This window comes from Cinclus cinclus, chromosome 3, assembly GCF_963662255.1.
Source record: "Cinclus cinclus chromosome 3, bCinCin1.1, whole genome shotgun sequence".
Lineage (NCBI taxonomy): Eukaryota > Metazoa > Chordata > Aves > Passeriformes > Cinclidae > Cinclus > Cinclus cinclus.
Window position 1 is genome coordinate 96,518,007 of NC_085048.1, and position 17,077 is coordinate 96,535,083.

General features: G+C 43.9%; 1 protein-coding gene across 1 annotated transcript in view; it reads left to right on the forward strand.

Annotated features, from left to right (window-relative positions):
* The window catches only part of CAPN13 (calpain 13), a 41,557-nt gene extending 34,285 nt beyond the window's left edge, over positions 1–7,272 (forward strand). The window contains exons 17-20 of the mRNA XM_062489350.1: positions 657–735; positions 3,444–3,560; positions 5,907–5,962; positions 7,246–7,272. Of these exons, the coding sequence (XP_062345334.1) occupies positions 657–735; positions 3,444–3,560; positions 5,907–5,962; positions 7,246–7,272 (279 nt within the window). The remainder of the gene's footprint in view (positions 1–656; positions 736–3,443; positions 3,561–5,906; positions 5,963–7,245) is intronic.
* Positions 7,273–17,077: the final 9,805 nt, after the last annotated feature.

Sequence of the window (17,077 nt, forward strand, 5' to 3'; positions counted from 1 at the left end):
ATGCCAGCGCTGGCTTTTTTTTTTTTTTTTTTTTTTTTAGAAAAGCTGTCTAAGCTGAAATGGCTTCTTGAATTCTTGAACAGAATAATCTGAAAAATGTCATTTCCTCATTGCTGCAGTTTCTACTGGAAATGTATAGGATCTGATGAAAACTTGTCTGGGAGAAATGTTTCTGCTCCAGGATAAGCACTGGAAGCTGTGACCTGGTATTTAGGGCACCACCTAAATTCTTCAGGGCGCTCATGGCAGCTTCTCTTTGTCAAGTCGTTCTCCCTCAGTCTTGGTGCAGGACAGGAGGGTTTCCTCAAGGCTCAGATTTGGGTGGGCTCTGACTTGTTCCAGTCTGAGACCACCTAGTTCCCCATCTAGATATGGTGCTTTTTCCCACTGACAGCACCTCAAATGTGACTTGTGGTGTGTTAGAGAAAGCAAAAAGTCTTATGCCCACCCCAAACTGTGGGATTTCTCACACAGTGACATTCTGTCAGAGCCTTCTGAAAATGGGTCTCCCTTGTCATGGCCACCCCATCTCACCTGTTGAACTTCTTTGCAGCATATTTATTTACTAAGGGAAGAGAACATATGTAACTGCTTGTATCAGTAAATGTGGGAAGTGGTGATAAGAGCTTGAAATCTGTCTTTGCACTGTATTCTAGGGTATCTTCAGCAAGGAAGACAGAAACTGTTCTGGATTTCTTGATGTTGCTGAGCTGAAGAATGCAATTCAGGCAGCAGGTATGCCCAGAGGTGCTGAGCAGCTCCTTTTCCTGTTCCTGTGGCAGTGAAGGGAAGGAGGAAAAAGAAAGAGGAGAGAAAAAAGACTTGGATTTCACAGAGATGCCAGTGAGATGACATCTCTGCTGAGAGGTCTGTGCTGGGGAGCCAGCAAAGAGATGGAGAGAAGTGCAGCTCTGGCCAGATTAGCTTCTAGGTCATGGATGGAATCTCCAGTAGAGGAAAGGAGAAAGAAAGAGTGGGTTCTTGCACTTGCCTCAGTACCTGAAGTTTCTCTCCAGGGCAGTGACTAAGTCTAGAAGGGAAAGCCACACTGACAGGCATTTATTTAGTTTGCACTGACCTCTGTTGGCTACTGGGTGCTGAAGCTCTCAGTGCGTGCACGAGTGAATTATTTTATCTGAGTCGTGTCAATGGAGACTTAGTGTGAGAAGTACATCTCTGGCACAGAGATCCCCTTTCAACTGGGCAGTAGAGAAGCTCCCGTTCGGCTGCCTGGAGCTCGGAGCGGTGCTGTCCCAGGAGGAAGCTGGTGCAGAATTGCTATCCCTGGAAGCCATCAGCTGGGGGGATGCATGTATCACTTTTTTTTTGCTGCTGAAAGCCGGACTTCAGCGTCTGTCTGAGAAGCACAGCACTCATGTGCCAAATGTCAAAGGAGAAGTTGCCAGGGGCATTCTGTGAGAAAGATGCTGAAGTGCAAAACTGGGAGGAAAATTGCACATGGGAAAGTCCTGTCAGCTGTCAGAAGGGATACAAAGACACTGTTAAGTGGCAAATTCAGTACATATTTGGCTACAAGTAGTTCTGAATGGGGAAGAAAATTACAAGCTCATTCTTGCTGCCCTCTGAACCAGACTTCCGCATTTGAATCTGGCTTGGCAGTGGGATGATCCCTGTCCTGGCTTTTGAGCAGGAACCCCAGAAGGCATTTGGGAGCTTGGTGCTGCCTCTGGGAATGGTATTAATGTACCTAAAACCAGATTGTAGACAGCTGTTCCATGAAGTGATCAGTGCTTTCCCAACAAAACACTTCAGTGTGTGCTTAATTTTCACTGTTTTCCTAATGCTTCCAATAATAATAATGGATCAGAGTAAAGCAGGCCAGCTGCATTAACAGCAGTGGTGCCCTGAAATACAGCAGCATTGGCTTGACGTATTTACAAACTCCTCTTTGGCAACAGTAAATTATTCAAAATATTTTTTATTAATTTTATTTAATTTAATTTTATTAATTAAAAGCTTGGCTAAAACCAGAAGGAGGAATCCAGCAAATAAAAAGACTAAGGGAACAGTCATACAAATCAGCTGAAAAATCTTGGGAACAGAGAGGACTGACCCTTCAGTCTTGTTGATGAGGTTAATTGAGAGACATTGCCAAGTAAGCAGATTTCAGAGCAAGTGTATCCCAGACTGACCAGCCCAAAGTGTCGGTGTTTTACTAACATAAGGCTTGATTGTAGCATCCCATAAGCAATATTTGCTGGAATCCACTCTCTGGAGACAGCTTGATTGAATTCCCACTGTTTTCAAAAGGTTAAAAATAGAATTTATTGCTCACTGCTACAGTGGTTTAAAACCAGACTTTAAAAGAAGACATTTCATTAATTAGATTTACTTTTAATTACTATCTTTATGTACTTTGAAAATATTATAAAATCAGGTTTAGCTTAATTTGAAATGTATCTTAAGCCCAAATGTATTTCCAATCTTGAATTATTCAGCATTGTGTACCTGCTTCCTGCTGGAGACCTCCAACTAGGCTCATGCAACCAGAGTTTGTCAATGGTGGTACTAAACCACTTCCATCGGCTCTCTCTCTCCCTACACAGGTTTGGAGAAGGCATTTCTTTTATTTCTGCTTTTTCAACTAATTTAGCTCCATGATGAATTCATTTTAAAATGAAAAGTTTAGAGCTGGTTGAAAAAGCAGGAAAGTTACTTCACATCCAGCTGAGCTACTAAAACCTGGAGTGAGCAAATGAGACTTTTCGGAAGTCTCAGAGAAGGCATTAAACCGAAGCTATCAGTCCAGCTCTCTGTGAAAAATTTCCCTTTTGTTTTGCAAATCAGCTTTTAGTGCAAAATGTATTTAAATCATTCCTCTTATATAGCCAGCACATTTAGGGTAGTTTTATTTAACTAATAAAAGAACCATTCTAAAAAGCAATTTTTGTTCATTCGATTGAATACCAATTTCCATCCAAACAGACTGCGACACAAATATTGAATAATCAGCTAATAAAAAAGAAATGCACCCTTCACCATTTTCTAATAGAAGAGAAAATGTAAAAATTAAGAATCCCAGGCATGCTATGCAGCATAATAGCCTGAGCATGCAGCATCTGCCTCTTTAGGAGAAAGAGCCAGTGGTATTGTAAATGCCACGCTCAGACTTTTACAGTTATGAGCCAAAGAAAATCACCCTTTCTTCTAGGAAATAAAAGCTAAAAAGGCAAAGCAAGATACCACTGGATTAGCTAGCTCTGTGTTTGCAGTTTGCTGACTTAAGCCACAATGGGAGTCAGTGAATAAGGCCACTTCGGTTTTCCATTACCCTACCCCGATTCTTAGGCAAGAAGTGGGGGAAAGGCTGTCCAGGAATGTATGACAGGGCAGGGGGGCTGAGGGTGTCCCCAGCTTCTTGGCAGGGTGCAGGAGGCCATCAGACCTGGTCCATGGCCTCCCAGTGTGTTTTCCCTTGGCAGGTCTGGCCACCGACACGCAGCTGCTGCGCCTGATGTCGCTGCGCTACGGCGATGCCGGTGGCAGGGTCGGATTCTCCGACTTCGTGTGCTGCATGCTGCGCCTTGACACCATGACCCGTGAGTGCCAGCACCTGCCAGGACACCTGGCAGGCAGCAGGGCAGCCTGCAAAGCCAGGCTGAGAGCAGCACAGGGACCAGGGACACGACACAAGGCGGAATAATGCGTTTCTAAGAGCATAGCTTGGAAGTGACACGCCTGCCCCAAGTCTGGGCGCTGCCCAGGCAGCTCTTTGGGTTGTCAGGAGCCAGATTTATCTCCTGTCCACTGGAGCAACTGGCTGCTAGAGAGCAGTTTAGTGTTCAGTAAAGTTCTTTCAGTCTTTTGGTAAGGAGAAAGTCCAGTATCTTCTTGGATAAACAAACCCATTCCCTGCGTTGCATCCAACTATTGTCTGGCACTTGCCAGGAGGGAGCAGACAACTCCTAAATGAGCTTTTGCCCGAATAGAAATGCAATTCTGTTTCACAAAATTGTAATTTTTTTCCTACTCTAATAATAAGCATTCTGACTGGAGATATTGGTAGTTAAACAAAGTCAGCAACCGTGACCCCTGTGCTAGAACATCACTACAGTAATTTATTTCATCTTTGGAATGAGCTGGGTGTCAACAGCGCATGGAAACGAGCATTCATTTTCTCCCATGAGTTTTTAGCACTGATGTTTAATGGGCCAATAGTGGTCAGCAGATCTGCTTGGATGACACTGCCTAAAATCCCATTTCAAGGGAGTACAACAGAAGCAGCTCTGAAAGTGCTGTAAAATCAGAGTGTGTCCTGATTTTAATGCTTTCATTAAAAAAAGAAAAGCTTGTAAACACCCATTTTTTATGATTATACATGTCTCTTGCTGTAGATGAAAGTTTTTATGCCTAAATTAGTGCCATATTATTTTTTTTAATTTAGAAAAGATCCTTTTACATTTTAAGAGCCAATGTAAAGACAAATCCTTTGCATCCATGTGGAAAGGAGTCTCTAAAAGTCTCATTGCTGTCTGTAATGAGAATCTTAAAATGCTCTCCACTCTTTCAGTTACCACTTTACAGAGGGTTTAATGTGGAATATATTTCTCAAAGTTTTTAGATCATTGTGAATAAGTTTGTTACAGGAGGGGATGAGGGTGCCAAGTTAGAATAAAAGGCAGTCAACCTTTATGATGATGTGAGTGCAGCAGGGAAGATAAAATCTGTCCCATTAAATCATTACTCATTCTTTCAAGATAGCCAGAGATGAGACCCAAACCAAAAGCAGCAGCTTCTTTGCAAATTCTATTTAAGTGGAGTTAATGAAGCAGTAAAGAGGCACTTACCTCTGCCCAGAGGAGGTAATTTCAGCGCTGCCACTTTTTCCTAAAAAGACTGCTGGGTGCAAGCCCAGCCCTGCAAATAACCCCTGCCTTGTCAAGGGCCTGGGCACAACAAGAGGTTTTCCTTGTGCCTTTCTTCAGAGCAGTGTAGGCAGGTTGTACCACCTTTCCTCCCTGCTCTGGGCCATACAGGTAGCTCTGGTGGCCTCCTAAGGGGCAGATGAGCAATGAGCCCTATTCCCCTGTTCCTACCCTCTCCCAGCAGTCTTTTTGCTAAGGCTGGGTAGGTTCCAAAACATCTGGAATCTAACAAAGTCTTTCCCATTCAGGGTGGCAGAAAAGTGTATCACTCAAGGATAGATGGACTTAAATTTGTTTCTCTTTATTACTGTTTGTAACAGCACATTTCTAGGAGGAAAGTAATTTCAAATAAATAAAGCCCCTCAAAATACCGTGTTTTGAGTTTATCCAAACACTTGGATTTGAAGACTTCTCCTAGACATACTGCAATATAAATATGCATATAGAATAACAATATTTGAATGGATTTAAATTTTCTGATGGCAAAGTGTTCTGTCAAAAAAAAACTTTCAGCAATGTTAATTTCAAACTCTAGCTGAATAACAGCAGCATCTGCATTTATATTCCCTGCAAAAAGCTTGCAAGGCATACTAATGACTTCAAGAGAATCACTTTCTTTAGGGCACACTGTGATCACTCACTGCCAGGGAGGATGGAAAAGGACCAACAAAAAGTTTCCCTGTGGGAAGATGTGTTTCATTAGTTCACTGTCCTCCTGTCAGTCTTCAGGCAGGAAAACAATTGAAACAAATTATGAGAGGAGATGAAAGCAGCCACATTGAGCACTGCCTGTCCCTACACTTCTGCCAAATTCTGGCACCAAAATTGGGATGCCTTCCCAGGCAGAAGGGGTACCCAGCATAGAAATGAGATGTGGTCAGGCAGGACACCTGAGCCAGGCAGAGCATCCCAGCACAGGGATTGCAGCTCTGCTCCTCAGCTGCCACAGACTTATGTCTGCATTGCATTCTTGATTCTTCCTCATGAAATAAGTTCTTTATTTTTTTGTTCTGCCCCTAGATGCATTCCAAAACTTAGCAGAGGGCAGGTCACAAATTTTGATGACAGCAATGGAGGTAAGAATGCTCCTCTCCTCTCCTCTCCTCTCCTCTCCTCTCCTCTCCTCTCCTCTCCTCTCCTCTCCTCTCCTCTCCTCTCCTCTCCTCTCCTCTCCTCTCCTCTCCTCTCCTCTCCTCTCCTCTCCTCTCCTCTCCTCTCCTCTCCTCTCCTCTCCTCTCCTCTCCTCTCCTCTCCTCTCCTCTCCTCTCCTCTCCTCTCCTCTCCTCTCCTCTCCTCTCCTCTCCTCTCCTCTCCTCTCCTCTCCTCTCCTTTTCCTCCTCCAAAGTAGGACCAAATGTTAGCAGAAGGGTGAAGTTAAAGATGATGTGTGATGTACGTTGCTAGGCTTTTGTCCTGGCAAATAGTGGTGGAGGTTTTTCCTGGCTGGAAGTGCATCCTGTGTGGGAGAAGTTTCCTTGGGGTTCCTTGGCCCCACTGGTGCACAGCTCAGAGGTGGCCATCCCTGGCTATGGCATGGGTCTTCCCTTGCTGACACCAGACTATCATTGCTGGAAACATTTCTCAAAGTGACTTTAAGGAAGTGACCAAAACAAAACAAAACCAAAACCAAAACAAAACAAAACAAAAAAAAAAAACCCAAAAAAATCTTACTACCCCTTCTGTTAATCCTGAATTGCAAAACATCTTGGTTTTAAGAAAGAAACAGCAGACATATGCTTGCTGCTGTTTGTCTTAAAAGCACAGCCTGAAGGATAGCTCACTGAATGGGGATACATCAGGCTTTTTATCAGCTAGTCTGAAGCAAAAATCCTGCTGTGCTCCATAGTGATATGCCTGAGTACTGCATTTTATCAGTCTAGGGACTGTTATTTGACAACCCAGTGTTTAAAAAGATTTTTTAAAGCCTTTTACAATCTCACCAGCTCCCATTTACACTCTGTGGTTAGTGCAGAGCCTGATTGTTCATTAAATCTGTTTTTAGCAAGGGCAGAGCACAGTTTGCAAGCAGAGGACCTGAACCTATTTTATAGGGTAGTCTGTAGGACAGCCAGGTTCCCAGAACTTGCTATCTCTTCCACTTGTAATCAGGCAGGTGCCTCCCCTTCCCAGAAACTGCTTTTGCTGCAGCTGCTGCAATGATTTTTCATAGAAAACAACATATGGCAAGAGTTTCTGGGTCAGAATTGTAATAAAGGAAAGAGGCAGTTCCAAAATCCCTTAACTATCCTGTGCAGTACAAAAGGACTACAGTCACTGGGTCACCCCTGAAGGTCCTGAGACAAGTCTGAAGACTTGGTGTACCGTCACTGTCTAAATTCACATTTTCTTCTTTTTCCAGTGGCTGACTCTTGTCATGTACACCTAGAGAGATGCCAGAAGTCATGGTAAGAAATATCCTCAGTGCTGACAAGAGTGGGTGGGGTCCTTGCAGTAATCTCAGCCTAAGGTTATGGGGGCTTTTGAGAGAAGAAGCTATGAGAGGAAGAGGGAAAGAGGTGAGACCTGCAGCTTGAGAAGTGATGCAAAGGGAATTGGACTTTGGGCTCTTTTTTGTGGGGAATTGCTGATGACCTTACCAGTCAAACAGACCACCAATGGCTCAGCTAGAAACTTGCTCCCACCTGAGATCATAGATGAGTCAGCAGAATGTTTTTGGGGTTTTTTTTGTATTCTGGGGGTGCAATTACCTCTGCATATCTTACACAGCAGCAAATGTATAGTCAGAGGGTGGGTATATGAAGTAACAGATTTCTTGGTCAGTCTGGCTTCACATTTCTAACAGAATTACATTATTTGGTTTACATTTGAACTACACTCCCCATCTTGTGCTTCTTTTGATGTTTGCTCCCTTTATGTCAGGCCTAGAGAGGGACTTTTTTCCTCTGGACTTTCCAATTTTGCTGCTTGGTTCTTGTGAAAGACTCTGCCTTTTCCTGCAGAGCTTGTGCTGTTTATACATCTGAGAACCATCTCGGCCATCGTGCTTCTGCTAACCCTCTGTGATGCAACTGTTCCAGTTTCAGTGTTAGTGCTGGTCCTAAACATTTGTCACTGAGGAGAAAGCAGGGAGGAAACCAAATCCTTAGAGAAAATGTGCAGTGGAGGGGCAGTTGACCCCAGGAATTTGTGGAGCATCCCTGGGCAAAGTCAGACACTTTCCTTATCAGCCTGGTCCAAAAATGGAGTAAAAAAACCCAAACCCATGACATTCTTTGAAATCTATGAACTACATCCAGATAAACCTTCCTATAGACAGGAATTACAGTAACAAATCACACATGAACAGCACCTCTGGTGTCTCACAGCCTGTTTCTGAAGGCAGTTTGCATTGGATGCCAGCTTTGATGAGAAGTTGGAAGGGGAAATGTATAACTGGGGTGTAAATTACACCACCCAGGGAGAAAGCATGGGAGGTTCAGAGCCAAGGCAGGGATGGCTCCATTTCTTTCACCTTCTTGGCTCCTGGTTGCATCCAATGTGTCCAGCTGTGGAAGGAGCTGGGCTTCAGCACTCAGCCTTCAGCCCTCCGAGCTCTGCTTGTAAACATTTGTTTGTTTGGAAGTCTGCCCTTTGCATTCAGAGCTGTGGACAGTGCAAACATTTTGATGTGTTGATATATGGAAACAGAATATTCACAACTCTGCACCCAGCACTTGCACTGCAGACTATCATTAGGTAAATATGAGAAGGACCTCACCTTTGGAGATGAAGTTGCTTAAATTACTGTTTGAAAATTATATTCGTAGTCTATTTAGTCATCTTTCTTTTTTTTTTTTTTTCATTAATCATTCATAAACTGATCATAACTTCTGGGAATATACAATTAATCATAATTTTCACTTACTGCTTTGGAATGAAATCCTGCCTGAAGGGTGTTTGTAAGCAGTTCATCTGAGCAATTCAGCAGACACTTGCAGCTGGAGCCTGGGCAGTCATGGCAGAGGACCCTCAGAGGACCAGAACTGGTAAAACTGGAGCCTAACAAACTGCGATTGATGTAGGAAAACACACTTGGCAATCACTGAAATAAATTCTCTTGGCAAAAATATTCCCATTAGTAATTCCTGAAGGCTGACCTGAAGCTGGCTGTGTTCTGAGTAGTCTCTTTACCTCTGTTTTAGGTGACTTTTCTTCCTAGAACAGTGCCCAAGGTCATCCATTCCATACAAAAACCATCCATGGAGTTCTTGAAAAAACACAGTGAAGGAGTGAAGCCAGGTGTCCTTATGCTTGCTGGTACTTGGATATTGGGAGGAAGAGTCCTTTAAAGCCAAACTGCCTTGGAGAGAGAAGAATTGCCAATGCAAGCACTCCTTGTGCAAGCTGCTAGTACTTAGTGGTCTGGGCAAGCTGGAAGTGTTGACTATAATCTCCTCTCATTTTCCTATAAATAGTTCAGAAGTTAGGAACAACTCCATTAACTCCACTGTGAAAAAGAACAAACCCATGCCTTTCATGTGAAAGGATTGTATAAGATGTAAGTTATAAAAACAATTAAGACAATGTTTTATTTGAATTATTTCTTAATTTTCTTGTGTGCCATTTATAAGAGCCAGAAAATTATTGAAGAAATTAGTCATATTTAATAAATAACACCAGAACCTTTTTGATTTTCTTTATACTTCTTATTAATAAATTAGAAAAAAAAAGTCTTGAGCATTTTTGAGTTCATCAATTATCGGGATTCCATTTTATTTGCTACAGCAATGGGGTGGCATATTAGAAATATAGAACAGATTGTTCACTGCTTTTTTCTGACTTCCAGAATCTATATTGGGACTGTCTGGGAATAGAAAAGTTTGTCTGAACTGCATTCTCTTCCTCTGTCCTGATGTCTTTAAAAATATAGGGTTTCTTCAGATGTAATTCCTGCTCAAAAATTTAACTTAAACCTGCAAAATAACTGGAACCTTTCCCTACCCAGACATGAACTTCATTTTCATACTTTTTTATCACAGCGTTAGCAGCAAATTTAGTGATCTAGTCCACTCAGCTATTGAAAAAACAATAATCTTTGAAGACTCTATTTGTGAAAATGCCAAAAAAGAAGAATGCAAATGTAAATGGATGAAAGAAATCCAGGGTTGCCATGGCAATATAATTCACACCGTACCTCACCCAGACTCTCTGCACAGGTTTCCATTGAGGCATCCACACATTAGCAACAGATTTACCCATCTGGCAGGGAGATGTTGCACACTGGAACAACTACATCACAAGGTAAATACCAAACCCAGATCTTTGTTATCATGAAGTCAGTCTGTGTTGTGTCACTGCCTCGTTCAGCAACTTGGAGAGCATTACTCATGTAGGTAGGTCCTAGGCAAGAGGGGCCACTGAACCCACTCTTCCACTGAAAATTAGAGCAAGGGGAAATCAGTAAAATTAGACTATTTTAATATTTTTTTTTCAGTAATTTTTGAACAAGCATTCCTTCTCCAAAGTGGGGCATACACATCCCACCTGAAATTGTTAATCACTAATTAAGCCCTCTGCAAATGTTGGCAAAGAGAGAAGATAAAAAGGGGGCCATGGAAAAATAAATATGCTTTGCTAAAGAGGTTTCTTAGTAGAATCATTTCAGAGAAAGGTTTATGTATCTTAGCCTGGGATTTCAAAGAGGATAATTAAAAAACTTCAAGTATTTCTAGATGACTTCCACCACACAGTTCGGCCGTGCTCAAGATGGCTCAGACCTGCTGGGAACAAGCTCTTTGTAGCTACAGAGAAAGTTGCAAAGTTCAGTTCAAGTCAGCTGGTTTAAATATATTCGTTACGTGAAAGTCTCATCTGTAAAAATACCAAGCCATTAAGATTAATCTTTAAAAATCTTAACTTGCAGCCAACGTATATACTTCTCCTTTTGTTGCAACGTGTAGTTGCCTTTCTGTGGAAGGCAATTCTGCCTGTCAGGAGACAAAGATCCTTGTCTCATAACTCAGCTTGGCCACTGACTGAAATGTCTCCTCTTCACTAAAACGCAGGCAGCGACACCGGGCACCCCTGGTGAGAAACATCACCTATCCATGAGTTATCTCCCTGTGAGCAGCTGCTGGGGGTGATGCTCTGGGGAATGTCCCCAAACACAGGGTCCCTGCAGAGCCCACCTTCAGCTCCATCCCACCAGCCCCTCGCCCAGCTGTGTGTGGCTCTGTGCACACCAGCACTCTCAGGGACCAGCCCGTGGCCCCTCTGGCTTTGCAGGCTGGTGCCTGCAAGCTGATCCTGCACTGGGGCAGAGTAATAACTCGCTGCTGTCAGGCTGAGCATGGCTGCCTGTCTGTGGCATTGGAAGAATTGGTATTCCACTTGATTTATACCTCCAACCAAGCTAATTAAGCAACAATTCAGGAGGAATCCATCATTTTGACAGACTTGTTGATTAACCATCCCACGAACAAAGTCAAGGGTGTTTGGTAACCTGAAAAAGAAAAAGGGTCAATAAGGGAGAAAAGCAATGCTTTGGCCATAATATAGTGATGACTAATATTTCCAAAAGCAACAAGAAGTTTAATACATTTCACAAATATTGGGGCCAACACTGAAAACAAAGGCAGCTCAGATCAGTGGGGTGCTAGATAAAGAGAGAAAACTTCTACATTTCATCTTTGTGTGATTAAGCTGTGAAGGCAAACTTTATGGGGATGGTGCCCCTATTAAAATCTTCATGTCCCTTCATCTGTGTGCACCAACTCTGAAATGTGAGTGAGGTCTCCATGAGGTTTCTGGCACTTGTGAAGGCTCTGAGATTCATCCAATTATGATAATATTCTCTCTAATTATTTTTTTTTAAATTAAAATCAGTTCCTAGTCCTCAGGGACACAAATCTGGAAAGCCCTAAGAGAATCTGCTGTTAGAAATTGAAGAAAAGGACCTAGAACAAGTGCTCTATTTTTAAATCTTCATGAGGCTAAAGCCCTCAAGAGGGTAAGAAGCAGGCTGAAGCAGCTGAGATTAGTGATGCTGAACTCCCTAGCACAGGATGTAGAACTGATGAAATTAGGTAGGATCTAAGCCAGACATTAGCTTTAGGGGGACTTTGGTGGAGAGTGGTGACAGCTGACCCTGCAAGTATAATCTCTGGGTGTAATCTTGGAGCCCTGCTGTTTACTGCCCTTCTCCTGAGACCCAAAGGCCCAATGTCTTACATCTGCTTGTCAAAGGCTGTGCCCAAATCATGCCAAGATGGACAGAGGAGGAAGTTCTCTCATGTCTTACCTACAGGGTCTGTTTCCTGGGCTTGCAACCTGGATCAAGGCTTTCCCAGGCACCTTGGAGGCTGTGGTTTGATGTCCACACTTCAGTGAACACATCTTGCTGTTGTGGCGTGGGAGACTTGGTGTCCATGGCCATTTTTGGAGCAACTGAACCTCCCTCTCTACCTTTGACTGTGCCTTAGACCTCTCACAGAGAAACTACTGCTGCAATTTATACAGAATAACTATAACATTTTTCAAGGAAGGGGAAAAAAAGTGCTCATTATTCCATAACCACATGCCTGACTGGAGAGGGGAAGGCTGGGTGAGACCCTGGCTGCGAGCAGCCCAGTGGCCCCTGCACTTTCTGGTGTGCATTAATGATTTTTTATTTTTGTTTCTTAATGTAATGCATTTCTCAAAGCAGGGAACAGCCATGCCATGCCACAGCAAATGTCCTGGGCATGGGCTGCAGACTCACAGGCCTCTCTCAAGCAGGGGTGTAGCAGTGAGGGGCTGGTAATTCAGGGTGCAGCCTGGAGGGGTGCCTGGGAATGCTCATCTCTTGCTGCTGCCCTCAGTGAGATGGGTGACCTTTCCTCAAAACTGGTACCTGCCCTTCTCTGAGTAGGAGGCAATGGAAGTTCTGTCAGGAGAGACCCTTCCCCATGTTCAGGTGGGCTCAGCAGGGGCACAGACAAATACTGGGATCATCTCTCTAGTGGGGGGTGCCAGCTCTATTCAGCACTACTGAGCTTAGCCTTAGCATCTGTCTTTAGGATCTCTGCTGCAGGTCTGCAGCTGAAACGTTTCATTCTTACCTGGGAATTCCTTACACAAAATGCCTTAACCTGCAATTTCTGGCTACACTCCTTGTACCTGCTCCCACCCTGCAATAGCTGCACCTTTTCAGCCCTGGAAAGGGGGATACCCAGGCAGTCCCAAAGCACAGCAGCTTCTTCAGAGCAGGTTTCCCAGTGCCCCCCACCAGGCTGGCCATTGGCACCCTGTGTCCCTGCCACCAGCTGTGCCACCAGCTGTGCCTGGGCCGGGTGTCCCCAGCCTGCTGTGGCTCTGGGGTTCATTTCTGCTGCCTGGCAGTGACATCTAGAGGCTCCCTGGCCTGAGCTTCTCTCTCACTGCTCACAGCTCTTGGCATGCAGAAACCTGCTCCTCACAAAGCCCCTGGGAAGCCCTGAAGTACTGCTAGGCTTAAATCCAAGTCCTTCCCTTGCCCCTCCTTTGCTAAGCCACCATGGAAAGGATCTTTGTTGTAGCATCCCAAGAAAATTTGTCATTGTTTCTGGGATACCAAAGGTCTGGGAGAGCCAGCCCCTGTCCCTTCTCTGAGAGAAGCACTGGTCCATGTAAGTCTAGTGGCTGGTTAAATAATACATCCAACTTTCCACTTGAGGAAATATTATTTCCTTGCTTTACGTGCCATCCATTAGATTTGATGCCATCCAGCATCAAAGGCAAAGCTGCCACAGAAATACCTCTGTATCATGGCTGGCTGTGCAAGATGAAAGATTATTGTGCAAACAGTATTATGCATTTAAAAGCAATGCATTCAAGAAAAGGGGAGGAAATATATCATCTCCATAGGCTGAAATATTCAGCCAGATGATGAATGCATCTCCTGAAGCGTTCCCAGGGTTTGAGCTGAAATACCTACCATGGGGAGAGAGAAGGAATACTATTGTCTATATGAAAGGTACTTGGTATTCAACAGAGTGTATATTCTCTAGGGTGATATTCCATAGGCATTTTGAGTCAGCAGAGCAGATTGCAAATGATCTTCTAGCCTGAAATCAGGGAAAAAGCAACTTAGTGGAGTAGAGCTTTCTCACAATAAAAAATTTGCAGGAATATTGCAATGAAAAGTGTGAGCAATGGCTCTTGCCCATCCAGTGTCTTACATTCACCCTCCTCTCCTCTTTACTTATTTTGTCTGCCTGACCCTGAGCAGCTGGGCTGTAATGATGGCTCCCAGCTCCACACAGGGAGAAATGCCAAGACAAGGTGGAAGGCGCAGCTGTGGAGTGAACCTTCTCCATCACCCTTGGATTTCATGGCCTAAAACCCCTTCTCCTTACCCTCCAAGAGACATAAGTTACAGCTCCATCCATGGAGCAGGAAAGGTGCTTTGCTTACCAATGGGGTGTATGATTTCCAAGACCTAAACACAGGCATTAACCTGTAGAAATTATAATAGGTCTAGTTGTTTGGATTTTTGGGGTTTTTTTGGTTTTGTTTTGTTTTGTTGTTTGTTTGGGGTTTTTTTGTTTGGTTGGGTTCTTTTTCAAACCAGCATTTCATGTGCTCTAGAACTCAGAGGTGATAGAAGATATGAAATGGAACTGAGATTTTCAGGCTGTCTTGATTTTACTGGATTGAAGGAAGAATGGTTAAAAGAAAATTGTAACTATGAGTGCCAGTTTTTTCTTTTTCTGATACTTTTTGTTTTCCTCCTAGACACTGGCACAAAAGCTTCCCTTTTCTTTATTATAACAGATGAAACCAAAGGATTTTTCCCCCACTGGAAAAAAAAACCAACAAATAGTTTCAAGCTTTTAGGGTGATCAGTGAAGGCCAACATAATGCTTAATCAAGTTTAGAAGATGAATTGCACATCCATAGCTCCCAGATATCATTTATTACCACAGAAATCCCTTGGACAAAGCCTTCCACATCAGGCTGAAGATGTTAGGAAGCCAAAAGGAACAATATTCTGTGGTAGACTTGGACATTTTCTTCCGGGCCCTGGTTGCCAGGCAGAGTTCTCATTAAGGGCAGCAGAAGGGAATGCTGGACCCCTAAGTGTCCTTTGTAACACTCAGCATTTCAAACTCCTCTTATGGGTGTTGGCTCTGCCTGGGGAGGGGTTGACATCCTTCCTCCCTCCCAAAAGGAGGCATCAGGAACTCCCTGCACTTTCATGGGGCAGGAGGACATCAGGTGGCCTGGCTGGAATAAAGAAAGAAGAGCAGTGAGTATGAAGTTGGGCATGGATGGGCCTGGGTACAGGGAAGCAAAGGCAGCACTTTCCGTGGCACTGCAGAAGTTTCCTGGGGCAAGCAGCAACCCCTCCAGCAAATGCCTGTGCCAAAGGTGACTGCAGAGATGCTCTGGAGAGGTTTCTGTATTTTACTGCCCTGGAAAAGTCATGGGCCCTGGGAAAGTCACACCCAAGCAAACTGGGAGATCTTGGCATACTCCAGTGTGTGGGTCACCACATCCATGGGAAAGTGTGTTTCCTGCAGGCTCTGCTGCTGCTCCTGGTGCTGACAGGGACAACATTCTGGAGGGCTCACACACCTGTGTCCCTCCAGGCACTGACTGACAGCTTACCTGACAGCTCCATGCCAACAGATGTGGGAAACAGCACTTCTGGCTCAGCTCTTGGAGCAGGTGATGGATCCAGCTCTCCTACTTAATGTTCACTTCGTGTGAACAAGTCCTAGGACAGGCAGACATCTGCAGTCACTCAGCTCTGCTGCTGTGATGTGAAGGCATGGCTTTGCAGGCACTTCTTAGACACAGGGCTGGGTTTAAAAGCCAAAATCAGAATATGGGATAGAAGAAGCCTTTTCCCATTAAACTACATTTGTAAAAATAATTTCTGGGCTTTTACCCTTGTGCAATTTTGCTTTAGGGCCCTATTACTCTCCTTGTCCCCAAGGCTGGGAGAGGATCATGCTGGTGGACAGCAGTCACATCCAAGAGGCAGCAGGCTCAGCAAACAGCTTGGCTTTGTTGAGCTGGAAGTGCCAAACCGAGGAAGGCAAGGGCCAGAAGCTGCTTGCAAAGCTGAAAGGTTCAGGAAGGTGTGGTATCATAATTGAGCCATCAGGGCTGTACCTCAGGATGGGCCCTCTGTGCTGCCAGGATGGTTGTGGATTGACACACATTCCCACTGACCTACATTAGAGGGATTCATGAGTCACACATTAAAAAAAAAAATCATTTATCTAATGAACAGGCTGCTGTTACTGAGATGGAATTTTGCATGAGATACTAAGCAAGAGCCTTTGATTATCTGAATATAATGATGTAATTCTAATATAGCATTAACAAAGGAATAACTGGCATTAGGCCTTTAGGCAGACATTCATAGCTTTCAAGACACTTTGTGGATGAATTGATTCTGTTCAATCAAGCAAGGCATAGAAGAATTATTTCCTTTTCTAGCTCCACAGTGAGTCAATAAAAAGGGGGTGGGATTTCCAGAACTCCCTTTTGCTTTTGACTGAACAATGAAAGGTCTTTTAGAGATGCCTGAGACTCAAGTGTAGCCAGTGGTAGAAAGAGGTAGAAATGTGTTAGGTCAGGAACAGATTTTTTTTTTTAATGATATATACTCTCATTTAATGAAGACTTCATTAATCCAGGGATGTGCCATGTCATGCATAATACAGGAGTTCAGATGGATGGAGCACAATGTTCTCCTCCAGCACAGGCATATGAAGCGGTGAGTTCTGGATGGGGATGGTGACAGCTCCCAGAGCTGGACTGGGATCCAGCTGGCCAGTGGCTCAGAGGGACATGCCAGCAGAAGAATTGACTTGGTGGCAGGGGCTTCATCTTTAAGACCCAGACCATTCTACGATCTAATGAAAAAAGCATGCAAAGCTTTGACAAGTTGGAATTTCCTGGGAATGTACTTGAACAAACATTTTTTTCCCCTTAAAATGGGTAGATTGTGTAAGAACTTCTGGGAAACAGCTAAAAGCCCCCTGTACTGCTGATAAACAGACACTCCCCTGAGGCTCATCTCATCTTAATTTGTCAGGGCTGTGTGTTTTAACTGTTTAATCATTCGATAAAAGACTTTATCTCATTTACAATATTCACTCCTCTTCAAACCCTAATTCTCCTATTCTCACCTCCGGGAATTTCAAACCCAGAAACTTCGCCTGAGAAGGTTATTTACAGCAGGGGCTGTTTGCCCATCCGCAGGCGGGAGCTGCTGC